The sequence below is a fragment of the Varanus komodoensis genome, unplaced genomic scaffold (assembly GCF_004798865.1).
Source record: "Varanus komodoensis strain SLA01 unplaced genomic scaffold, ASM479886v1 scaffold32, whole genome shotgun sequence".
NCBI lineage: Eukaryota > Metazoa > Chordata > Lepidosauria > Squamata > Varanidae > Varanus > Varanus komodoensis.
Genome location: NW_025335798.1, coordinates 4,360,759 through 4,380,191, shown reverse-complemented (window position 1 = coordinate 4,380,191; position 19,433 = coordinate 4,360,759). Strand labels below are relative to the sequence as shown.

At 45.2% G+C, this 19,433-nt stretch overlaps 1 protein-coding gene across 13 annotated transcripts in view; it reads right to left on the bottom strand.

Moving 5' to 3' along the window:
• TNS1 (tensin 1) overlaps positions 1–19,433 on the bottom strand; it is a 368,326-nt gene that overhangs the window by 19,052 nt on the left and 329,841 nt on the right. For 10 of the 13 annotated variants that reach the window (XM_044438202.1, XM_044438205.1, XM_044438204.1 and 7 more), the window contains 5 exons: positions 16,288–16,380; positions 11,598–11,633; positions 4,835–5,036; positions 1,668–2,545; positions 8–94 (listed from right to left, as the gene is read on the bottom strand). In XM_044438202.1, the coding sequence (XP_044294137.1) occupies positions 8–94; positions 1,668–2,545; positions 4,835–5,036; positions 11,598–11,633; positions 16,288–16,380 (1,296 nt within the window). The remainder of the gene's footprint in view (positions 1–7; positions 95–1,667; positions 2,546–4,834; positions 5,037–11,597; positions 11,634–16,287; positions 16,381–19,433) is intronic. The other 3 variants (XM_044438203.1, XM_044438208.1, XM_044438212.1) reach the window with 1 other exon arrangement.

Sequence of the window (19,433 nt, the reverse complement as noted above, 5' to 3'; positions counted from 1 at the left end):
AACTCACCTTGTTCCCTGGAGATCTCTGGCTTGTACCAGTACTTGGAGGTATCCTGGACAAACTTCACATTTGCTCTGGTCTCAGGGCTGCTGTCTAAGAGACGGGAAGAGAAAGGAACCAAAGGTGAAGTACACAAGTAAGGAAATCTTAGGGAGTCTGAGATAATGTAGTTTAAATCCAAGTCAATTCCTCTGATAGAAGTCTTGGTGTTTTTGTGATCATTAGCAAGAAGTTGAATTATCACACTACTCTTCATGGCCTCTTTTCAAGCTGTTGCTTACACATGAGTAAACTACAAACATATTTATGGTGAACCAAGGGTCATGGCAATGAACTCTAAGTGTGTTTGTTCATAGCTGTTTCTTGTTGCCATGTCTTCTTCCTTCCCCCTTCCCCCCTCCCCACTTAAATTAAGACTGTACGCTCCTGGAGGCAGGGAATTATCTTTCCATTATGCCATTCTGTAAACTGCCTGCTTCTCCTATGGTGTTATAATACCAGAGCATATTTAAAGCAGGATAGGGAACACATGGCCTATGACCTAATATCAAAAAGCTGCCTGTAAGTTCAGCCCCTGGTAACCCAACCCTAGCAGCCCATTGGGTGGAGAGGAGGTGGGGTGAGAGAGAAGGGGGGCAGGAAGAGAGAATAGGGTCCCTTTGCTACTGCCCATGACTGGCTTTGGCCTCACCCACTGCCAATATACAGCTCGAGAGATTACTGCCAAAGGAAAGAGACCTTTGGCAGAGCAGAAGTTCTCCACCCGTGGTTTAATAGAAGATGAGGCAATAGCCTTACTGAAATTCAGCGAGCATGAGCTGGTCTGTTGCTAAATGGGAAACTATCTGGGAACCCTGTGTTATGCCTGGAGGTCCATGAAGGAAGCAAGCTGGGTATAAACAGCATAAATACTTAAGACCAATAGCATTTGTGGGAAGGTTCCTACAGTCCTGGCTCCTAAATGAATCAGTGTTATCTCAGAATGAGATACCTTTGCAAGCAACAAGCAGATCTAAATCTCCATTTAAAAAGATGAACGGCAGTTTATCAGAACAGGTGGACAAGGGTTAATTCTTATCAGTTTTTTGAGGAAAAAAATAATGGATTCAAGCCACAACTGGGCACTGGATGATGAAAAAACTGTGGAAGGAAAACGTGGAATTGCACTTGAAATTTCCTTGAAAGTTTCAAGGAACATCTTGGAGCACATCTTTCAAGAGTAAGTGACTGGGCATGGTTCAAGAGCCAATGCAGAATTAGAATCAGATTACCCCTTAAATTGAACTGGATTATCCCTCTATATTTTTACATTCCTATCATTCCATGTTTAAGAGTTGGCCTGAAATCATAGTTAAAGCCCAGACATGATGGAAGTGAAGAGATATTCCCATATACATGTTCAGTGACAAATGGTACTTATATCTGAATAAATTCCCCTAGCATTGGAGTATCACAAGCAAAAGATGGGAAGGGAAGCCTAGGGTATTAGGACAGAGGTGCCTGCAGGGGGAATTACAAAACTTAAGACAAGAACCAGGAAAAATCCCTGATGTTGATCAGACCTTCATCCAACAGGCTCCAGAGCGAGAGAGGGACCTGGGAACGCCTTCCCTTCCCCATGAAGCCCTACTAGTCAGCCAAACAGTAGCAGAAAATGAGGTTTTACCTGGCATCGAGAACTTGGAGAAATCTGGCAGGGTATGATGAAAGGCCATAGTGCTCCCACCGCTGGGACTGGACATGCCACTGGAGATGGGTGAAGAAGTCTTGCCGTTCACGGTGGCATAGTTGGGGAGGCTGTTGGACCGGTCCCCTGATGACATCCTCCTCTTCTCTGGAAGCTGTGGCTGGGGTGGCGTGGGGCTGCCCTGCCTGTAGACGGCGGAGTCAGGGGAAGAGGACTGTGGGCTGCCGACTCCGTGGAAGTAGGCCGGGGAGACAGGAAAAGATGGAGTAGAGGGAGCTTGGTAACCTGAGGCACTGCTTTGGCGGGACACAGTTGGGCGCTTCTCCTCCGGTGTGGTGTAGCCATATATGATATGCCGATCCAGACCGGGGCTCCCAGAGAGGATGGATGTGCTGCCTCCTGCCATGGGCTGATGACGAGCAAGGCTTGGACTGCCAGGTGTTGCAACAAGGTTGCCGTGCTGTCCCATTAAGTGCCTGTTCATGCTTGGGCTTCCTGGAGTGGCTGCCATGTTGGGGTTGACAGCTCTTCGCCCGAATCCTGGGCTTGGGGGAGTATTGGTGGCGACTGTTCTGTGCAGGGAGTGGGGGCTTCCAGGCACCACATGGACCCCAGCTGTACTGACCTGGGGTTGAGGCCTCAGGTGGCTCTCTTGCTGACTGCTGGCTCGGCCATCGGGGAAGTCGGTGTTCATATAGACCGGCAGGCCCTGAGTTGATGCGGATGTGTTTTGGTAGCTGCTGTTCACTGATGGCCCCTGAGAAAGATTGGTGGATTGGAAGCTGGACTCAGCAGAAGGCTGAGAGGGCAGGGCTATGCTGGTACTGTTCTCTGAAGGGTAACTGTGTACAGAGATCCTGGAAGAAGCAATGGGAGAGAGCAGAACACATCGCTGAGCTCCTCCTATATCCTGGAAGGTCACGAACATTTCAGATTCAAGCATATCAGAACCTCCCTGTTAAGCTCTTGAGACCTTCGTTCCCCATAAGCTCGTCCCATAAGCCTAACTCAAGCACAGGCAACTTTCTTCCAAAAGCCACCAGTTCAGGCTTCTGGAAAGGGTGATCTGTCCCTCCTCCGGCAGCCTTCTGGGCAAGAAGGGGAAAGGGAAAGAGAAAGAAATGGGGAAAGGTGGAGAAGTAGTGAGCCGAAAGTGTCCCCCCACCCACTTCCAGCATGAGACTTCCGTACAGATTAGTCCTGAAGGAAAATGGTCCTCAATCAAAAAAGGTTCCCCAGCATGCTTTAAGTCACAGTGCCCTTAAACCAATCCAAAAGACTTCTACTTTTGATATCCACTCAGATAAACAACACTATTTATTTGCCCTCCGGAATGTTCACATTTGTGTTCCTTTCTTCCTGATACCAACTTTGGGTCAACTTGAGTCATTTCCTGTGAGGCTGTTGTTCTGGCTTTCTCTTGCAATTTCACAGTTTGCAATCCACCCTGTGCCTGTATGAATGTAAACATTTTGGAGGGGAAAATATTTCACAATAAACTGGGAATGTGACCTTTGCATGTGGACATGGCGGCACATGGTCCCAAAATGCCAGTACTTCTAACTTCAGAACAAAGAGCACTTCATTTACCAGCATTTAATGCAATCCACTGCAAAGTTGCCCTGGAAAAGCCTGATGATTAAATGCACCACAGCCACACAGAATACAGTAAATGGAAACATTTTTCACAAGGCAAAATGAAAATAAGAAGCATATGAAGAAATACTCAACATTAATTAGTTTATTGTGGCATGAGGTGTCCTAAAGATGGGAGAGAGGTTAGCTAAAACCTGGCCCACAGCTGAGTAACACCAAAACAAGCGATTTGGAGAGGGTGTATATGGTATTTTGCGCTGTGCACTACAAACTCGCATCCCTGGTTTTTTCAGGTGCAGCTGGGAGAGGCTGCTGCTTGAACCCTTGCAGAGTCCCTGACCATAGGATAAGAGTGAGCTGGGTACAAAGCAGTTTCCTGCATGCCTTGATTACAGCTTTCTTCAAATTCATGGATACAAAATGCTGCATAACAAGACAAAAGAATACTTTTGCAGGAGTGGAATTAGGCCACTCCCTCTGTCTTCTGTGAATCCCAAGGAGAAGAACTTTGCAGTGGCCTGCACTAAATGTGACTAACGGGAGCACTGGCATAACAGGCTTCTGTGGGTGGATGATGAAAGCCATGACATAAAATGAAGATCGGGGGTGAACTACAATCCTTGTGTGATTTTTTTCCCCCAGATGAGAGAAGCATTCTAATTTCTGCTGGCCTAGTAGAAATATGTAAACAAAACACTCTTCCACACTCATCATTCTACCAATTGAATAAGGATCTCTGCTGACTGCCTCCTTCCAGAAACAAGCATTTCTGCTAGCTTTGTACAGGGGCTTCTCCTGAGAAGCTCTTAATCCCCTTTGTGTATGTGCTGGGACAGCTTGCACAAGGAACAGAAAAGAATCCAAAGGGATATTAGTGCTCCCTTAGACTTTGCTGACTGGGAGAATTCTCCCTTGTGAGAGGGATGAACATAAATGCCATGTTAATCACTTTGATGGTATGAACTCCCTAAAATAATATACCTGGAATTCTGAGCTTTCTCGTATCTATGTGTGAGCTTTTGTGGATACCTGCCTATTGTTTCTCCCAGATATTTTGCATCTTGATTTGTCAAGACAGTCACGTGAAACATGGGAGCAAGGGAGGCCCATGTGCAGTTCTGAAATTCTCTAGTAGACAATATAAAGAATGTGTATAACAATTGAATATGAAGAACAGGTATGAGATACCTCCTTTCAACCCATCTGGAGGACTATAATCTGGAGTGCCCTCTGAGTGGACTTCAGCTCCCACTATCTGTGACTATCGGCCATGCTGGCTGAGACTGATGGGAGGTTGAGCTGAACAACATCCACAGGGCCAGAAGTTCCCCATCCCTGCCACAGACCATGTGGGACATAATGACCAAAGAAGCAATTATGATTTCCCTCCAGCTTAAACACTTTCCAGATGATTTGAGGCCAAGAGCATGAGTGGAGGATGGCCCATGTCTTCTACAGGGGGAAAATAGACCATTCCAAGAGAGCTTCCAAGAGAAGACAGTTCTGTGGCATCCCCCTTGCAAGTGCTGCTTACGGTGGCTCTTTCTTACCCATCCATGCTGTGCATGGGGCTGCTGGCTGCAACAGGGCTTGGTGAGGCAAAGGAGTTGGAGAATGACTCATTCTTTGCAGGGGCCTCAGTGCTGTAGGCCTGTGGAGCTGGGACTGCCTGGGACTTCCCAATGGTGTTGCTTCCACCACCGCCGCCAGCTGCTGCGGAGCGGGCCACTGATTCCACGTAGCTCCGAGGTTCTAAATGGAAGTGGAGAAAGAGAAGAACAGAGGATGCCTGAGATACCTGGAGGCAGAGGACCAGGAACTCTTTTAAATTACTGTTTTCAGCACTTTTATTGCTTGGTTTAACATTTTAACCATTAAAACAAGATTTTTTAATGAAACAAACTTGAAGCAGCTTGTAGAAGTTCATAAATATAGTGAGAAGTTAACAGGACTAAAATCACTTTAGGTCTCTGGAGACCATTTGTTTAATGTGAGGGCCAGAAGTGGGGGCTTTCTTCTTTCATTCTTTCTTCCTTCCTTTATTTCTGAAAATCAGAGAATGAATGAAAAGGTCCAGAGAGGCCTTAATTGCACGATGCAGGCTGGGACTTGTTCACGCCTTTGCACACCGATGCACAAAGTGTCCCCGAGTGATCCCAAAGACCAGGTGGCACACAGAGCCTGACCTGGTGACCTGCATGATCCCATCCATGCCAATGCAGAGCACCAAGGTTTTGGGTGTGAGCGCGGTGGCCTGTGGAAGTGCAGCCGCAACATCAATCACCTTGCCGGGTAAGGCTGCTGCGGAACAGATCAGGATACCTAGGCGGACCAGCTGACATGTTTGTCTGTCCAAACGATTGCAAGCTAGATCGGGACTGCTGACTGAGAGGTAATACATGCAGAATCTTTCGACATGTCTCCTGTCCCAGTGCAAACTGCAGTTATCTCCGACAGAAGTCTGGACTGCAGATTCAGCTTTTCTCCCTGCCTTCCATGACCACCTTCCTTGAAGGCAAACCTGCAGCCTTTCCAGGGAACTTGTTGTACTGCCCAGTTAATTGCGGGGTGGGCATAAATAACCCTGGAATTTCAATCTCTCTCCATACCATTTTGGAGCATTTCTTCTTCTTCTGTCCATAGTAACCACAAATAACTTTTTTTCATTCTATACAACAGTTTTTAAGACAACGTATTTGTGCATAGTAATCTATTCCCTTGGGCCACTTTTGTTTCTCATGACTGATAATTCAATATTTCTTCGGCCATTTCCCTCTGTTGTGTTCCAACCCTTTAGCAACTCTGTCACTTTTCTCTTAAGCATGCAGCTTACAAGAGGGACTTCAGTATGTCTTTCCAATATTCTATGGGAGGTAGAAAATGTGAGCAAGTTTCTCTTACAAACCACATGAAACTCCTGTGAGAACTTTACTGGTTTGGATGCACTTGCTGGGCTCCTCTTCCTCCTGGGCTTCTCGTGGAATAACAAAGCCTCTGAAATCCACTTGCTCCTTGTAAGGTTGGGTGGTTCTCCAGATGCTTTGTCCTAAAGCTGCCTTTACCCCTAGCGGCACAGTTAATGGCAGTGGGTCATGGATGCTGCAGGCTAAAAGATCTGGAGGACCACAAGTCACCTACTCTGCCTAAGATCCCACCACTATCCCTACTCCTGCTCCCTTTCAGCAGCTGCCTGCAGGACCACTGCCAAAGCCTCGACACCCTCTTCATGCAGTGCCCATCCACATGATGCTTCTAACAAAGCAGGGTCCATGCCCCACCCCACGCTTCGGCACAGAACGTGTTTCCATGCAATGTTTGGACGCAGAGAGGTGATGCCCACCTCACTGACTTGCCTATGGCACTCCCTTCCTGTAGTACATTTTCTGTCAAGTTATGAAAATCCAGACTGAAGCCTGTTAAAATATGCCAGGCTGCCTATGAGACTGGTTTTAGATGCAAGCTGGAATGTCTAAAGGGGGTGGGGTTCAGAGAACATTTTTGTAATTAATTTTCCAGCCTCCTCTGAGAAAAAGAGCCATTTTGTTAAATATGTTCTACCATTTCCTTGTGGCAGCTGTTATGCTGCCCTCTGCCCTGCCACATTGTCATTGACCCCCTGTGGCCAACGCTGCCCGAAGAGCCCCCCTGTGGACAAAGATGGGTGAAAGGGGACTCCCAACACCACTGCCCAAAAATAGGGTGGAGAATTTTGGAAGGCCGTTTTCATTCCGCTCTACTTGAGCTATGGGGTTTTGCTATTTGGCAGTGTGCACACCTTCAAATGTTGTTGAACTGCAGTTCCCATCATCTCTCGTCACTGGCTAGGCTGCCTAGGACTATGGGACAGTATGGGAGTTGGAGTCCAACAGCATCAAGGGGGCTCCACTGTATTCTCCACCAACGCTACTAAGTATCAGTACATTCCCAGACTTTTTTCCCTTCCTGGGACTAACACCTCACAATTCCTCACTAAACTTTTACTTTTACCACAGGCTACTCTTGGCTTCTCTCTTTTCTTCATAACCAATACCCTAAAATGGATGTACAACTGCATAATATCTGAATGTATTTTAAGATGTCCTCAGATGCATTGGAGAGACAACTAGGAGAAGTGTTCAACTAGTCCCATATTGAGGCTGGGTGGATGAGGTAATCCACTAAGAAATCATCTTCTGAGTCCTGCAGCTGGGGGGGAATTGTGTGTTAACAGCACTTTGGGAATACTTTCAACACTTCTAAGCTGGAAACCAGTAAACCACTGAGTCAGTTTTATGAAGGACAAGTATTATTTCTAAATGGCCAGGACCAATCTGGTGGCCAAGCCCTATCCTGTTATGTCCAAAGTTGTTTCCTGCCAATCAACCGAGCCCATCAAGGCAGGAGGGGAAAGAAGGAATGGAATGGAAAGGCATGGTGGGAAGATCTGGAAGGTGGATCTGCCCTCTTCATACTGAACATTCCAGGAGGCAAAGTCTCGCCCAAATGCTCTCAGCCAAACCAAGGGAAGGCATGGGCATTTGCCTGTCTTGGTGCTAGGCTGAAGTGCAACTTCAAAAGCCTTGCAAAATGCATAATAAGCCATTATGCTACTTAAAGTAATTACATCTGTTACAGCTACACATTTCCCCTGCCCCTCCCTGGCTAAAAATAGCATGTACTATATCTGTGAGTTAGCTTGTAAGAAGCTAATGAGAAACTGTCAGGAAAGTCAAAAACTTCTGGTAAACGAGAAAGGGAAAGCTCTCTTTATTCCAACAGCAGAAATTAAACTGGAAGAACAGTAAGGCTGATGCAGCCAACTTCCTTCTTTTCTTCCTCATGTACAGAAATGAAGGGTGAGCAGCTAAATAGTTAAGATAATTTTTCTGCTGCATAATTTACTTTACATTCTGCTTGCCCAGACTCCATGCAGGCCTATGCATGTGCTGAACTCTACACCCCAGCTGTGTGCAAATTATCTGAGCAATATTGAAAAATTAGCATTAGCAAACCATTTATAAAGGCTAAATGGAAGAGAGAATGAATGCCTGGAGCCCACGGAAGAATCACTGGGCAACATTCCAAGTCCTGTGCCATATCAAAAGATATCTAAAAATACCCACTCTGTATTTATGTTTAGCAAACAAATGGTTTGCTGTGTGGAAGAGAGTAACAGAGAGAGAGAGAGAGAGAGAGAGAGAGAGAGAGAGAGAGAGAGAGAGAGAGAGAGAGAGAGAGAGAGAGAGAGAGAGAGAGACTTCTGTGGGATTCGGTAACATCAAATAACCATATTAAACTTATAAGCTAGATAGTCCTTAAGCCCCCATTTCCATATCCTTCCAGCTGTAAACCACACACACATATATATCTTTTGTCCCAAGATCTTGCTTTCAAATATTAACTATATTGAAAATACACTGCATACTAGAATAGTTGCTGGTTCTATATTACAAGAGTTCCAATGCCAAAAGAAAGAATGATAGACTAAAAAACACGGGAATTCGTTCTTTTTGCCTTGCCTCAATTAACACAGACTTATGGCAGGAGGCATCCGTAATGACTAGCCATAGTTTAGATGTAATGCTTCCAAACTGAACTTTTAACCACAGTTTAAAAAGAAATGAAATGCAGGCTTCTGTGCTCCCTTCTCCCTCCCATGCAAATCTGTGCCTCCATTCCCTTGTTGGTTAACTATGATGTAGTGTTACACCTACACTGGTGCTAACTAGGCTTAGTCAGAATCAATAAGAGTTTGCACTGGGTTAACCCTAGATAACCCAAGAAAGAAAGGGGGAAAGAGCCCTGATGGACAAAGTTGGGCCTAAGCCTTTTTCTTAAATTTTGTTGCAAGTTGACATTCCAGAATTAGAATGAGTTGAAACATCCTGTCCAAAGAATGTTTAGGATTCCACTTGGGTTTGTTTGTGATATCTAAAAGTTCAGCAGCCTTCCAATAGTCTAAGCTCCATACCAGCTGGGTTGTGTCCGAAACAGCATCTTAAACTAGTGAACTCTCCCCTTGGCTTTCTGCTTATTTTCATTCCCTTAAGGTCAGCAGTAGCACAGAACTTGGGAAATATAAGGAATGCAGACCCTCTGCACAGTTATGAAGCCACACCTAACTGCATATTCTCCTGTAAGACAACAAATGCCTTGAGGCTGAAAAATGCATGTAGCTGAATTGTAACCTGCTGTCCTTTAATCTGTTTTTCTTACAAAATGAAACTTCCCAAGACCCATGGTGTGTGTGGGCGAGGGCAGTGGGGAGAGGCTTTTTATCAGTTTCCATTCCAATGCTGCCGTGGTTTGGGGGAAAGCAGTTGGGGGAGAAACTCAGCAGAAAAACCTACCAAAGATGAAATAGTTAAAAGCCCCTTTCCTATCATTGTGGACCTAAGATTGCAGCATTCACAAGTGCATTTAGTAATGCACATACATACACATACAAACATGCATGCATACATGTTGGAGAAAAGCATATAGGACTGAATGTCAGATATACTTTGGCTCTTACCTTGTTAAGGTGACACAAAAAGGGAAAGACACAGTTAAAAAATGATGCCCCTGAAACCCCATACATGACATGCCTGCGTAGTCAGAAACCCACGAGCTCCATGCAGGCCTTTGTTTGTTTGTTTGTTTGAAAAACCTTTACATACCGTCCCATCACAGACATCTCAGGATGGTTTACAACAACATTAATAAAATAGAATAAAAATAGAAGTAAGAGTAGCACAGCATCCGATGTTAGGTATAAAACCATAAATTAAAACAAATTAGCAATTAAAATACTGGGTGAATAAAAAGGTGGCATGCACAGAAGCCATGCCCTCAGCTTCCCCATCCTCTCCATCCCTAATCCTCTTGCGTTGAGAAGGAAGGTCTGAAGGGAGCTTCTATTCAAATTTGCTTCAATGTAAATAGAAGGCTATTGTGTTGTCGGGAACCCGCTTGAACAAGCAAATGCCAATAGAACCCCACAGGGGACCTCCCTGCTACCTGGACAAAGATGTCCAGCTGGATTGAGAGATGCACCGGTACCCTCCCACCTGGAATACTGCAGTGCATTGGGCTGCCTCTGAAGGCAGGTCAGAAACTACATTTAATGCAACAGAGAGCAGCAAGGCTGATTATTGGGATGTACTGAATCAACCACTCTGATTTCTGGACTCAAATCAACATTTTAAATGGCTTAGGGGCAGTTTACCCAAAGAGGTGCCTTCTCTGATATATTCTTGTCCAGTTGTTTGGGTCAGTTCCAGTGGCTCTTCCCTGTGCACTGTGACCCACAGTAGCGCAATGAGTGGCTATGAGGGTAAGAGCCTTCCCGGTGTGCCCCCCTGCCTGTGAAATACCCTACCCAGGAAGACCTGCCATCATCTTCACGGCACATTTATACATTTCACTTTTCCAACATGTATTTAGTCTTTAACCAATTGCTCCGATTATGAACTTTACCACAGGTCTTTAACATTTGTCATATTTTAATATTTTGTGTTGATATTTTTGTGGCTGGATTTTTTAATTGCTATTTCATTGCTGTTGTGGAATGTGGGGTGAGAAATACTGTAAACTGCTTTGGGACTATTTGCAATTTGCATAGTATATAAGTCAAATAAACACTGTGTTCAGCTTTAACTTCCAACATCCAGTACATCTGGAAGGAGCCAGGTTAGGAGAGGCTGTTCCAGAGACAGTGATGCTAGATAAATGATACTGGGAAACTCTAGATGCTACAATCTTCAAAAATTCCACTCATGCTCTGGGAATTACATATTAAGGGAACAAAAAATCCAGACTGGTAGAAACAAAGATGTTTTCCCAGCAAATTTATTTATTTATTTATTTATTTTTCAATTTATATCCTGCCTTTTTCCTACAAAGGGCTCAAGGCAGCTTACATCATTCTCCTCCTCCATCTTATCCCCACAACAACAACCCTGTGAGGTAGGTTGGGCTGAGAGTCTGTGACTGGCCCAAAGTCACCCAGTTGGCTCCATGGCTGAGCGGGGACTCGAACCCGGATTGTCTGAGTCCCGATCCCATGCTCTTAAGAAAATCTGCCTCTTCAGGATGCTTGAAGAGGCTAAAAGTATTTACTTCCCTGCCAATTACTCTTCTAATAATTATTTACTCAGTGATTGAGTCCAGCATACAGCAACTCTTGACCTTCTATAGTGCAGTTAAAACCTTATGAGGGAAATAATGCTTCCTTTAATCCTTTGGCCACACATGGCAAGCTGGGCAGGTGTCTTGGCAACATGCCCTAACCATGGCCCACTGTCACACAGTTGCCCAAAATAAATAAACAAACAAACCAGATTCCCTCCTTACCTTCATCAGATTCAACTAATGTCTCCCCATCAAGTTCTGAGGGGCAAGTGAGGAAGAGTGAAGTGTTTAGGGAAATAAAAATGGAATGTGACAAGGAAAGTGAAATGGGAGAAGAAAGAAGAAAAGAGAGAGAGATTCAGATTAATAAGATTTAGCAGACAAAGCCTGGTAGGACCCACAGTATGCAAAAAAGGCCGACAACTCCCAGCATGCCCCAATCGGCCATTCCAGAAGAACACACATTGTCTAAGCACACATAGGCTTACACCGTACGCTAACGAAGGTGTCTAGCAAGACCGAAGAAACACATCATCTTTTTTTAATGCTATTTATAATGGTCTTTCATGGAATTAAGTACTCTCTATGGAAACAGTAGCTGACTATTCTCATCAAGATGGGATAATCTTGAGAACGTTATTTCAGGCCACTTGAGGCTTGGTTTGTATCTTTTCTAATGAGCCTCACCTAGGACTGGGGGGGGCAGCTTCATGTGAATGAAATAAACTCAAGCATTTATGTAAACCTCCACAAAGATTAACAGCAGCCTGTGCAAATACTGTTTAGGCTAAAAATAGTCACTACTGGTGCTGATTTGTTCCTTTCAACGACTAAATTTTAACTCATACCTCCTAGTTTGCTTTTTTAAACTTCTATTTATTATTTTATCCTTGGGGAACCTCCTATCAGTTTACATGAAGCCCCTAGGCAGCTTTCATAGCTGGACACTAAGCAGACTAAAACCTGCTTCATTTTGCTATAAAGTAAAAAAAAAAGTAACCCAAGGGCTCATTTTTAGCTCTTGCTCTGGTCAGATGAACCAATCGCAGTGCTGCTAGAACCCAGTGACTATGGAACCCAGTAGCTATTGAGTGTTCTAATGCTGGTGCAATGTGGTGACTAAGGGGCTGAGATACCAAGGCACGGACTATAGCTGGAATCTCATCTCTGCCACAGTCTCATTGGGTGGCCCTAGACTAAGGGCCCTAGACACCGACACCAACACACACACCCAAGCCAGAAACACAGCCTGGGGTTTCCCCTGCTACCACAAGCTCCAGCAAGGGAATCACTTGCTCATCTCTGGTCTCTCACTAGAGGAGAATTAAGAGGAGCTCCCTCATCAGGGCTAGCACACGGAAATCCCAGGAAACGTCTTGGCAGGCTGCACGTGGCCTGTGAGCAACACGTGTAGCATCCCCACCTCTGGCAAACCACCCTCCCTCGGTCCCATCCTCTCCCCATCTGTGGCATATGAGATAGTCACACTGAGCTCCTCACAGAGTTGTACGATTGATTGCAACTGGAAGCATCGTGCACTTGAATGTGCCATACAACTGTGACATTTTTCATTTATGCTTTCACGATGTCTAGCCAGGAGGAGCTTCAGGATTGCATCTGCTTGCCCTGCCCTTGCCCCTACCCAAGTCCCATTTGGGCATGACCCTGCAGAGGTGCCCCAGAACAAATGCAGACTCCTTACCAAAGATCCCTGCTCTCCGGTTTTGCAGTTTTGTGTGGGGAATGCACACAACTACAGTGCAAACCCCTCCGCAAGTGGTGGCCGTGGTGGGTCCAGCACTTCTAGTTTTCATTATTCCCAGGATGTATCAGGACTGATGCTGCTATGGAGAGCTGGTGCGGCGTGGTGCTTAGAGACCTGGAGTGAGAACCTGGGAGATCCAGGTTCTACTCCCTACTCAGGCACAAAGCTCACTGGGGCAAGCACCCATTCTCAGCCTAACCTACCTCACAGGGCTACTGTGGGTATAAAAAGGCAGCAGGTCAGCCGCCTTGGTTTCTTCAAGAGAAGAAAAGAAGGGGAGGTTATAATTGCAAGGTAGTAATACTAATACTTTCTGAACAGTTTTGGAGGGTTTTTTGTTCACAGTTTTCTCATGCAAATGCTGCAGATTGTTCGGATAAGTAAGCTAAGTATTGATACCACTAAGCTGCTCCATTTGAAAACCATGTTGCAGCAACTCAGTTCATGTGCACATCATGCTTGGCACGTGTACCTACAGGTCATCTGAGATGAGAACGTAATCAGGAGCAGGGTGAAAGAAAACAGTTGTACTGCTCTGCCTTGAAAATGCCAGCCAAGGCTTTGGTTGGGTTTGCTCTTACACTCCTCAAACAAAGCCAACTGAATGAATGCCTGTGCAGAAACGGTTGTTATTGTTGTTGCTGTTGTTCTTACTGATTTCATTTCTGATTTTCCCAGTGGTCAAAGCTCTCCAGGCAGTTAACAGTAATTCATAGAATACAAAAAAACAGATACAAATATAATAAAATGGCATAAGGTTTCAGTACAAGATTTAACTAGAATTTGAAACACTCTGAACAACTAAAACAAGTTGTTTGAATAACAGACCTGCTAGCAATAACTAACTTGGACTGGTTCCATTTTCGGTTGGGGTTTGGTGCAGCTGTGGGGACAGGCTTGGTCAGCCGAGGAGCCTAATTGGGATTCGCACCTTTGAGTGGTTGGTCTTTTCGCATTCAAGAGCTGGTGCAGCTCACTGGCCAGGGAAGGAATCCTGTGGCTGCTAGTGCGGTCTAGATGGCAACAGAACAGCTTAGGGTTCCAGCTCTGACCCCAGAAATGTGCTCCAAGGCAGAGCTGGGATCCTTCAGTGCTGAAGCAGCCTCCCCCAGCCCCTGCAACAGGTGCAGTTCTTTCCATGTGGGCTGGCCCTACGAGGTCGTAAGCCTGAGCGCTGAGCTAGCCAGAAGGGAGCGTTCCAGGGGCCCCGTGGGGAGCGGAGGGTGAGACGCCGCAGGGACACAACAGGACGACTGCCTCAGCCCCTCCTCAAGAGCAGAGACAAACGAGAGGGCAATCCTTGCCTCCATGTGCCTCCCTTGCTCAACCGGAGGCCCATAATCTCCTGGCTTCTGGGTAGTCCTGAGAGCCTGGGCTACAAAGAAAGACATTTCTGGCTGGATACTACCCCCACCACCAACTCAGTCACTCTTGCACCCCTCCCTGCACCCCACAGTTGCAATCCACTGGTGCCAGTCTACTCGGCAGAGTTGTTGTACAACCAGCTAGTATCTTTGAACTGCCAACTTTCACGCGGCTGTCTAAAGGTTTATACTAGAGCATAGCTATAAAACTGTGTTTGCAGCTAATGTTTCTGGCTCTCCAGACATGCAGAGGTTTTACCTACTTACTTACTTAATTTCCATACTACCCAATACCTGATGCTCTCTAGTTTACAACAACAGGTTGGTCAGAAGCTTTTTATGCTACCATAGCATGAGCTTGAGATGTCATTCCCGTGCTGAATTAGAATTGTTCTGGTTAGTCACCAGACTGCAAATGCCTAAGAAATTAAATGCAGCAGAACATTACAAAGCGGATGGGGGATGGGTCTTGGTGTGTATAATCTGGAACCCATCTGGAGCAGTCTGAGGCAGCCAATCTGCAACTAGGGTCAGTCAGCTTGGGGTCAAGGGCTTGCACACACAGAAACTTTGCAGAGAAATGCAAGGAATCATTTAAATATCTGTCGGGTTAAAGTTTCCTAAGCACTGGCCCTCTCAAAACAGTCTGGCTGTAAGAGCAGAACAATATCTAAAGTAGGAGAGAAATGAAATCTTTACAGGGATGGATAAGAACACAGACATACAAAAATCCAGGCATCATTTTCATTTCTCTTCTCTTGCAGGTTAAGTTCACTGAAATATCGGAATTTGATTTAGAGGGAGAGGCAGAAAAAATGATTCAGGAAACAAAATCAAGGCACCACACTGGTTTTCCAGCTATTAATATAATTGCGACCTACTGGATGTTGACAAATCATAGAATTCTGGCCTCTAGGGTCAAGTATGGCCCTCCCTTTGACCACTCAAGAAAGAGTGGAGCAGTACATGGAGCTAAATGGGTTTAAAAGGAGCATAAAACCTTCTGCCATTTGGTCCAAGTCTTTGCTTCACTACTATGTTTTGCTGTACCTTCTCCAACACGTGTTGCAACTACACAACTTTAACTTCTTTAAAGTCACACCCAATGAAGTGTTTACTATGCGTCTAAGCTTGTATCCTCAGCTATAGTAACTGAACATTATGGTTTCTTTTAAAATTAAATATATGTGCTTGATCCTATAAGGGAAAGTCATATGGAAAAGACTGATTTTCAACCCTTATCACATCCTCATTGCAATCCCTGTTGGTGCCCCACTGAGTGAGGCTGTGTGTTGATTTCAAGGTACATGGGAATGTCCTTCCCCATCAAAACTGCCTGTTATTATGTTCTGCAAATTGCCATTTCCTGGAATTGCATCAGAGTGATAGAAGATCCATACTTGATGGCAAAATTCAAGTTGTGGTGCCAGACATTTAGCTTCATTCCAAGATGGAAGTTAAATCTTCAAAATTTGAATCTTATGGCTGAGATTTGTATTCTACAACATGTTGGAATGCAAGGTATGTAATCTGAACATTCAGATCTGGCTTTTATTTTTCAAATATCCTTGAACTCTACAGTTAGCTTTTTTCTCTCCCTCCCACCTGTGATTTGAAAACATGATTTAAGATGAACAGCTTGTTATACAGCTGACATTTAAACACAAAATTGACAAGCACAGAACTGAAGAAGGCAAACACCTTCTTTGCCTGCTCAAACATCTCAGTGGCCAAAGTGAGATGCACATGCGGGATGGTCAAATGGTGTCCTGCCATCTCTTACCTCCTGTCTGCTGCAGCAAGATCTCAGCTGGGTTGTGAGGTTTAAGGCCCAGTGCAGAAAGAGGAGTCTTGGCCAATCCTGGTGGAGAGCGCACTGTTGACAAGAGGATATGCACAAAAAAATTTAAGGAAACACAACATTTAAAAAAGAATTACATTTAAGGAGTAATATATCCAGGCATGTCCTGGTTTGTTGCTAAAGATCAGTTTTTAGCCAAAGCTAAACATGGCTGTAAGCGAATCCTGGCTATCTACGTGCGCATCTGGAACTGCTCAGAGCAGCTGGCCTGATGAAACCACAGGAATGCGGCTTCTGAAAGTAGGGGCCTCTGTCTCTCCCTGTCTCTAAGTGACACCTCTGGCTATGCAACAACTTTTCTTTCGTGGAGAAGAGATCAAGCCAGCCTCTCATGACATATACACGAAAGGGGAAGAATCCAAACATTGCTGAAGAGCATAGAACCCCACAGTTCAGCAGAGTGTGATTTCTTAGGGCAACTGGGATAGCGGCCCAGCACAAGGGAAGGCCAAGACACTGTCTTGCTGGAACCAAGATTTATGGATGGCATGGTTTCATCCATGCTTGGCATGTTCTGCTATCAAAGGCAGTTTGTACAGGCATGTGTGTAGCTGAGAGGGCCTTCTACCGTCCTCTCAAAATCAAATCAAAACAACACACCTGCTGGAGCTCCAATAACCGTACAGAGAGATTACCCCTTCTCCTGGGCTGGCACCAATCTTTTATCCTCAGTGGAACTGCTGAGAGATGGCTCATACTCCCTCCTCCCCTGCTATTAATGTGCCTAGCACTGACTAACCTATGTGGCAGCAAGGCTATTAAAAAGTGCACGTATGTGGAGGGTAGGTTAGAAACTTGTATGGAGTTAGGTGATCCATACCAACAATGTTTCCAGCAGGACATAGCCTGTCCCCAATCAAAATAGACCATATCCCCAGTTCCTAATGGTTTCACGTCATTTATACCTTCAGGTTTAGCCTGACAACTAACATATAAAATTTGTTCTGATGGCAATGGTGTAACTGAAAAGGTCAATTCAGCCTCCATATTTAACCTGTGAAACTCTCAGTACCAAAAATGTCCTAAATTGCACTGGCATGGCATTAAATGCTTAAGGTTCATAGCACGATTAAAGCTCCCTTCCTGAGGATTGCATCTAACTGCACATGACTGACATATGATCTTCCTACCTTTTATTCTTCCTGGAAGAGCACCTCTTGGGAAAATATCAATAAAACAGATGCATCCACATTTCTATCCCCCTCCTCTGTAAGCACTGGAAAATGTTTCATTACATTTTAACTGTAATGCAAGAACTGCAAAGCTTTTGGACTAGGTATAAATTTAAACAAAATCCAATATTTTGCAGCTTCCAGTTTCTTCTGGAAGAAGCACAACAAAAAGAGTAATATTCTTGGTAGCACAGTGTTCCCTCCCATTACCAGTATGTTTGAAAAATGACCATGAACAATCAAATGACATCATCCTCTGTCACAGGTTTTTCACAGGGTGAATGTGTTATCTGCAAAGATCATAATCATGAAATTTTAAAAAAAGAATCCAAATCCCACAGCAGACATTGTATATTCTACTAAGCATATATCTTCTACAGAGATGTGGATGTCTATGTTTATGGCATGTACATCCAAGTATATACAAAATTGTGTCAACATACATAGGAGAGTTATATGTATGTATACTTAATATATACACAGCAGGAAGCAATGGAGCAAACAGATGCAGATGCATATGTGGGATGTGTTTGAAACAGCAAGTCTCACAAAACCTCTTTCTAACGTGAGTTTTTTTCTCATTCAGTCCACTGGTATCTTTGTTATGGACAGCTAAACTTCACCAGCTCCAGACAATTCAGGCTTTCCAACTTGAAGCTCAACTTCTTGCCCTAAGGATTTGTGGGCGTACACAGACAAAGAAAGTACTATTGTCCATCGGGGGGGGGGGGGGTTCAACACATTCTCCATGACTTACATTGCAACCCTCTGACTTACGGCTTCAGATGGGCACCCACGCTGGGTCCACAGCAGGAGGAGGGAGGGGGAGAGGAAGGGAGGTGTGTTCAAGGAAAGCCAGTTACCAAGAGTTCATATTTCATCATGGATCAGCTTGGCTGGTTAGGTGGAGCCCTGCTCAGGGCCAAGGAGTGATTGGGAAACATGTGATTCCACTGGCAGCCGTTCCATGTCCAGAACATTATGATCACTGGGCAGGCTGAAGGGTAGAGGCAGCTCTGAGCTTTCCTCCTTAAACTGCATCAGCTTTGCAAGGCTTCACGCTCCATATCCAGTTGCTCGCAAAGGTAACAGACACCAATACAGAGCTGGCGTGCACTTGCTGGATAGGGGAAGCGAAAGGGTCACGTGCTGAACTCCAGAGCTGCCCTCAGCCTGCTGCTTTAAGAATGGGCAACAAGCACAGGCTGCTGAAGGCTTTTGAGGCAGCCTCATTCGAGTCCAAGGGAACAAGAATGAGTGCCCATCTCACCTATCATAGATCAAGTCTCCACATAGACAGTCAGGGTTAGTCACAAAGCATAATGCAGACTGCAATCTGGCACACTCTTAGTTGGGACAAAGTCTTCCTGAATTCAGTAGCAACAGCTTGTGAGTATGGCAAGGGCTGAACTGCCCACCCATCTGGCCTCATGGCCTGCTTGATTTCAGGGAGCAGGAGGACCCAGCTCCTGACATCATGAGGTCCTCAGCAGAAGCACTGACCAGAGAGAGATCTTCCAGATGGCACTTTGGCTGAGGAACTGCTTTTGCTTTGTCCTGTCCTACCCTAATGAAAGAAAGGCAAAGGACAAGCGATGCACATTTGACCAGTGCTGGCAAGAGCTCCTGGCTTCATTCCTGCTTTTCATTTGCTGCACAGGGAACAAGAAGCAAAAGTTTAGTACTCTGTTTGTATTAGTGGAAATTCCAACAAGCCCAAGACTGAACGCACAGCCGGCTTCACTCCCGCATCTCCCACATGGGAGAAGGAGGAGCAGGCAGAGGAATCCTCTTGTTATATCCAATTTGCGATGAGGATTCCTCTTTCTGTCTCCTCCCCAAGCCCTTGGTGGCCTGCATTCCAGGAGATGGAGCCTGGGGAAGGTGGTAAGCAAA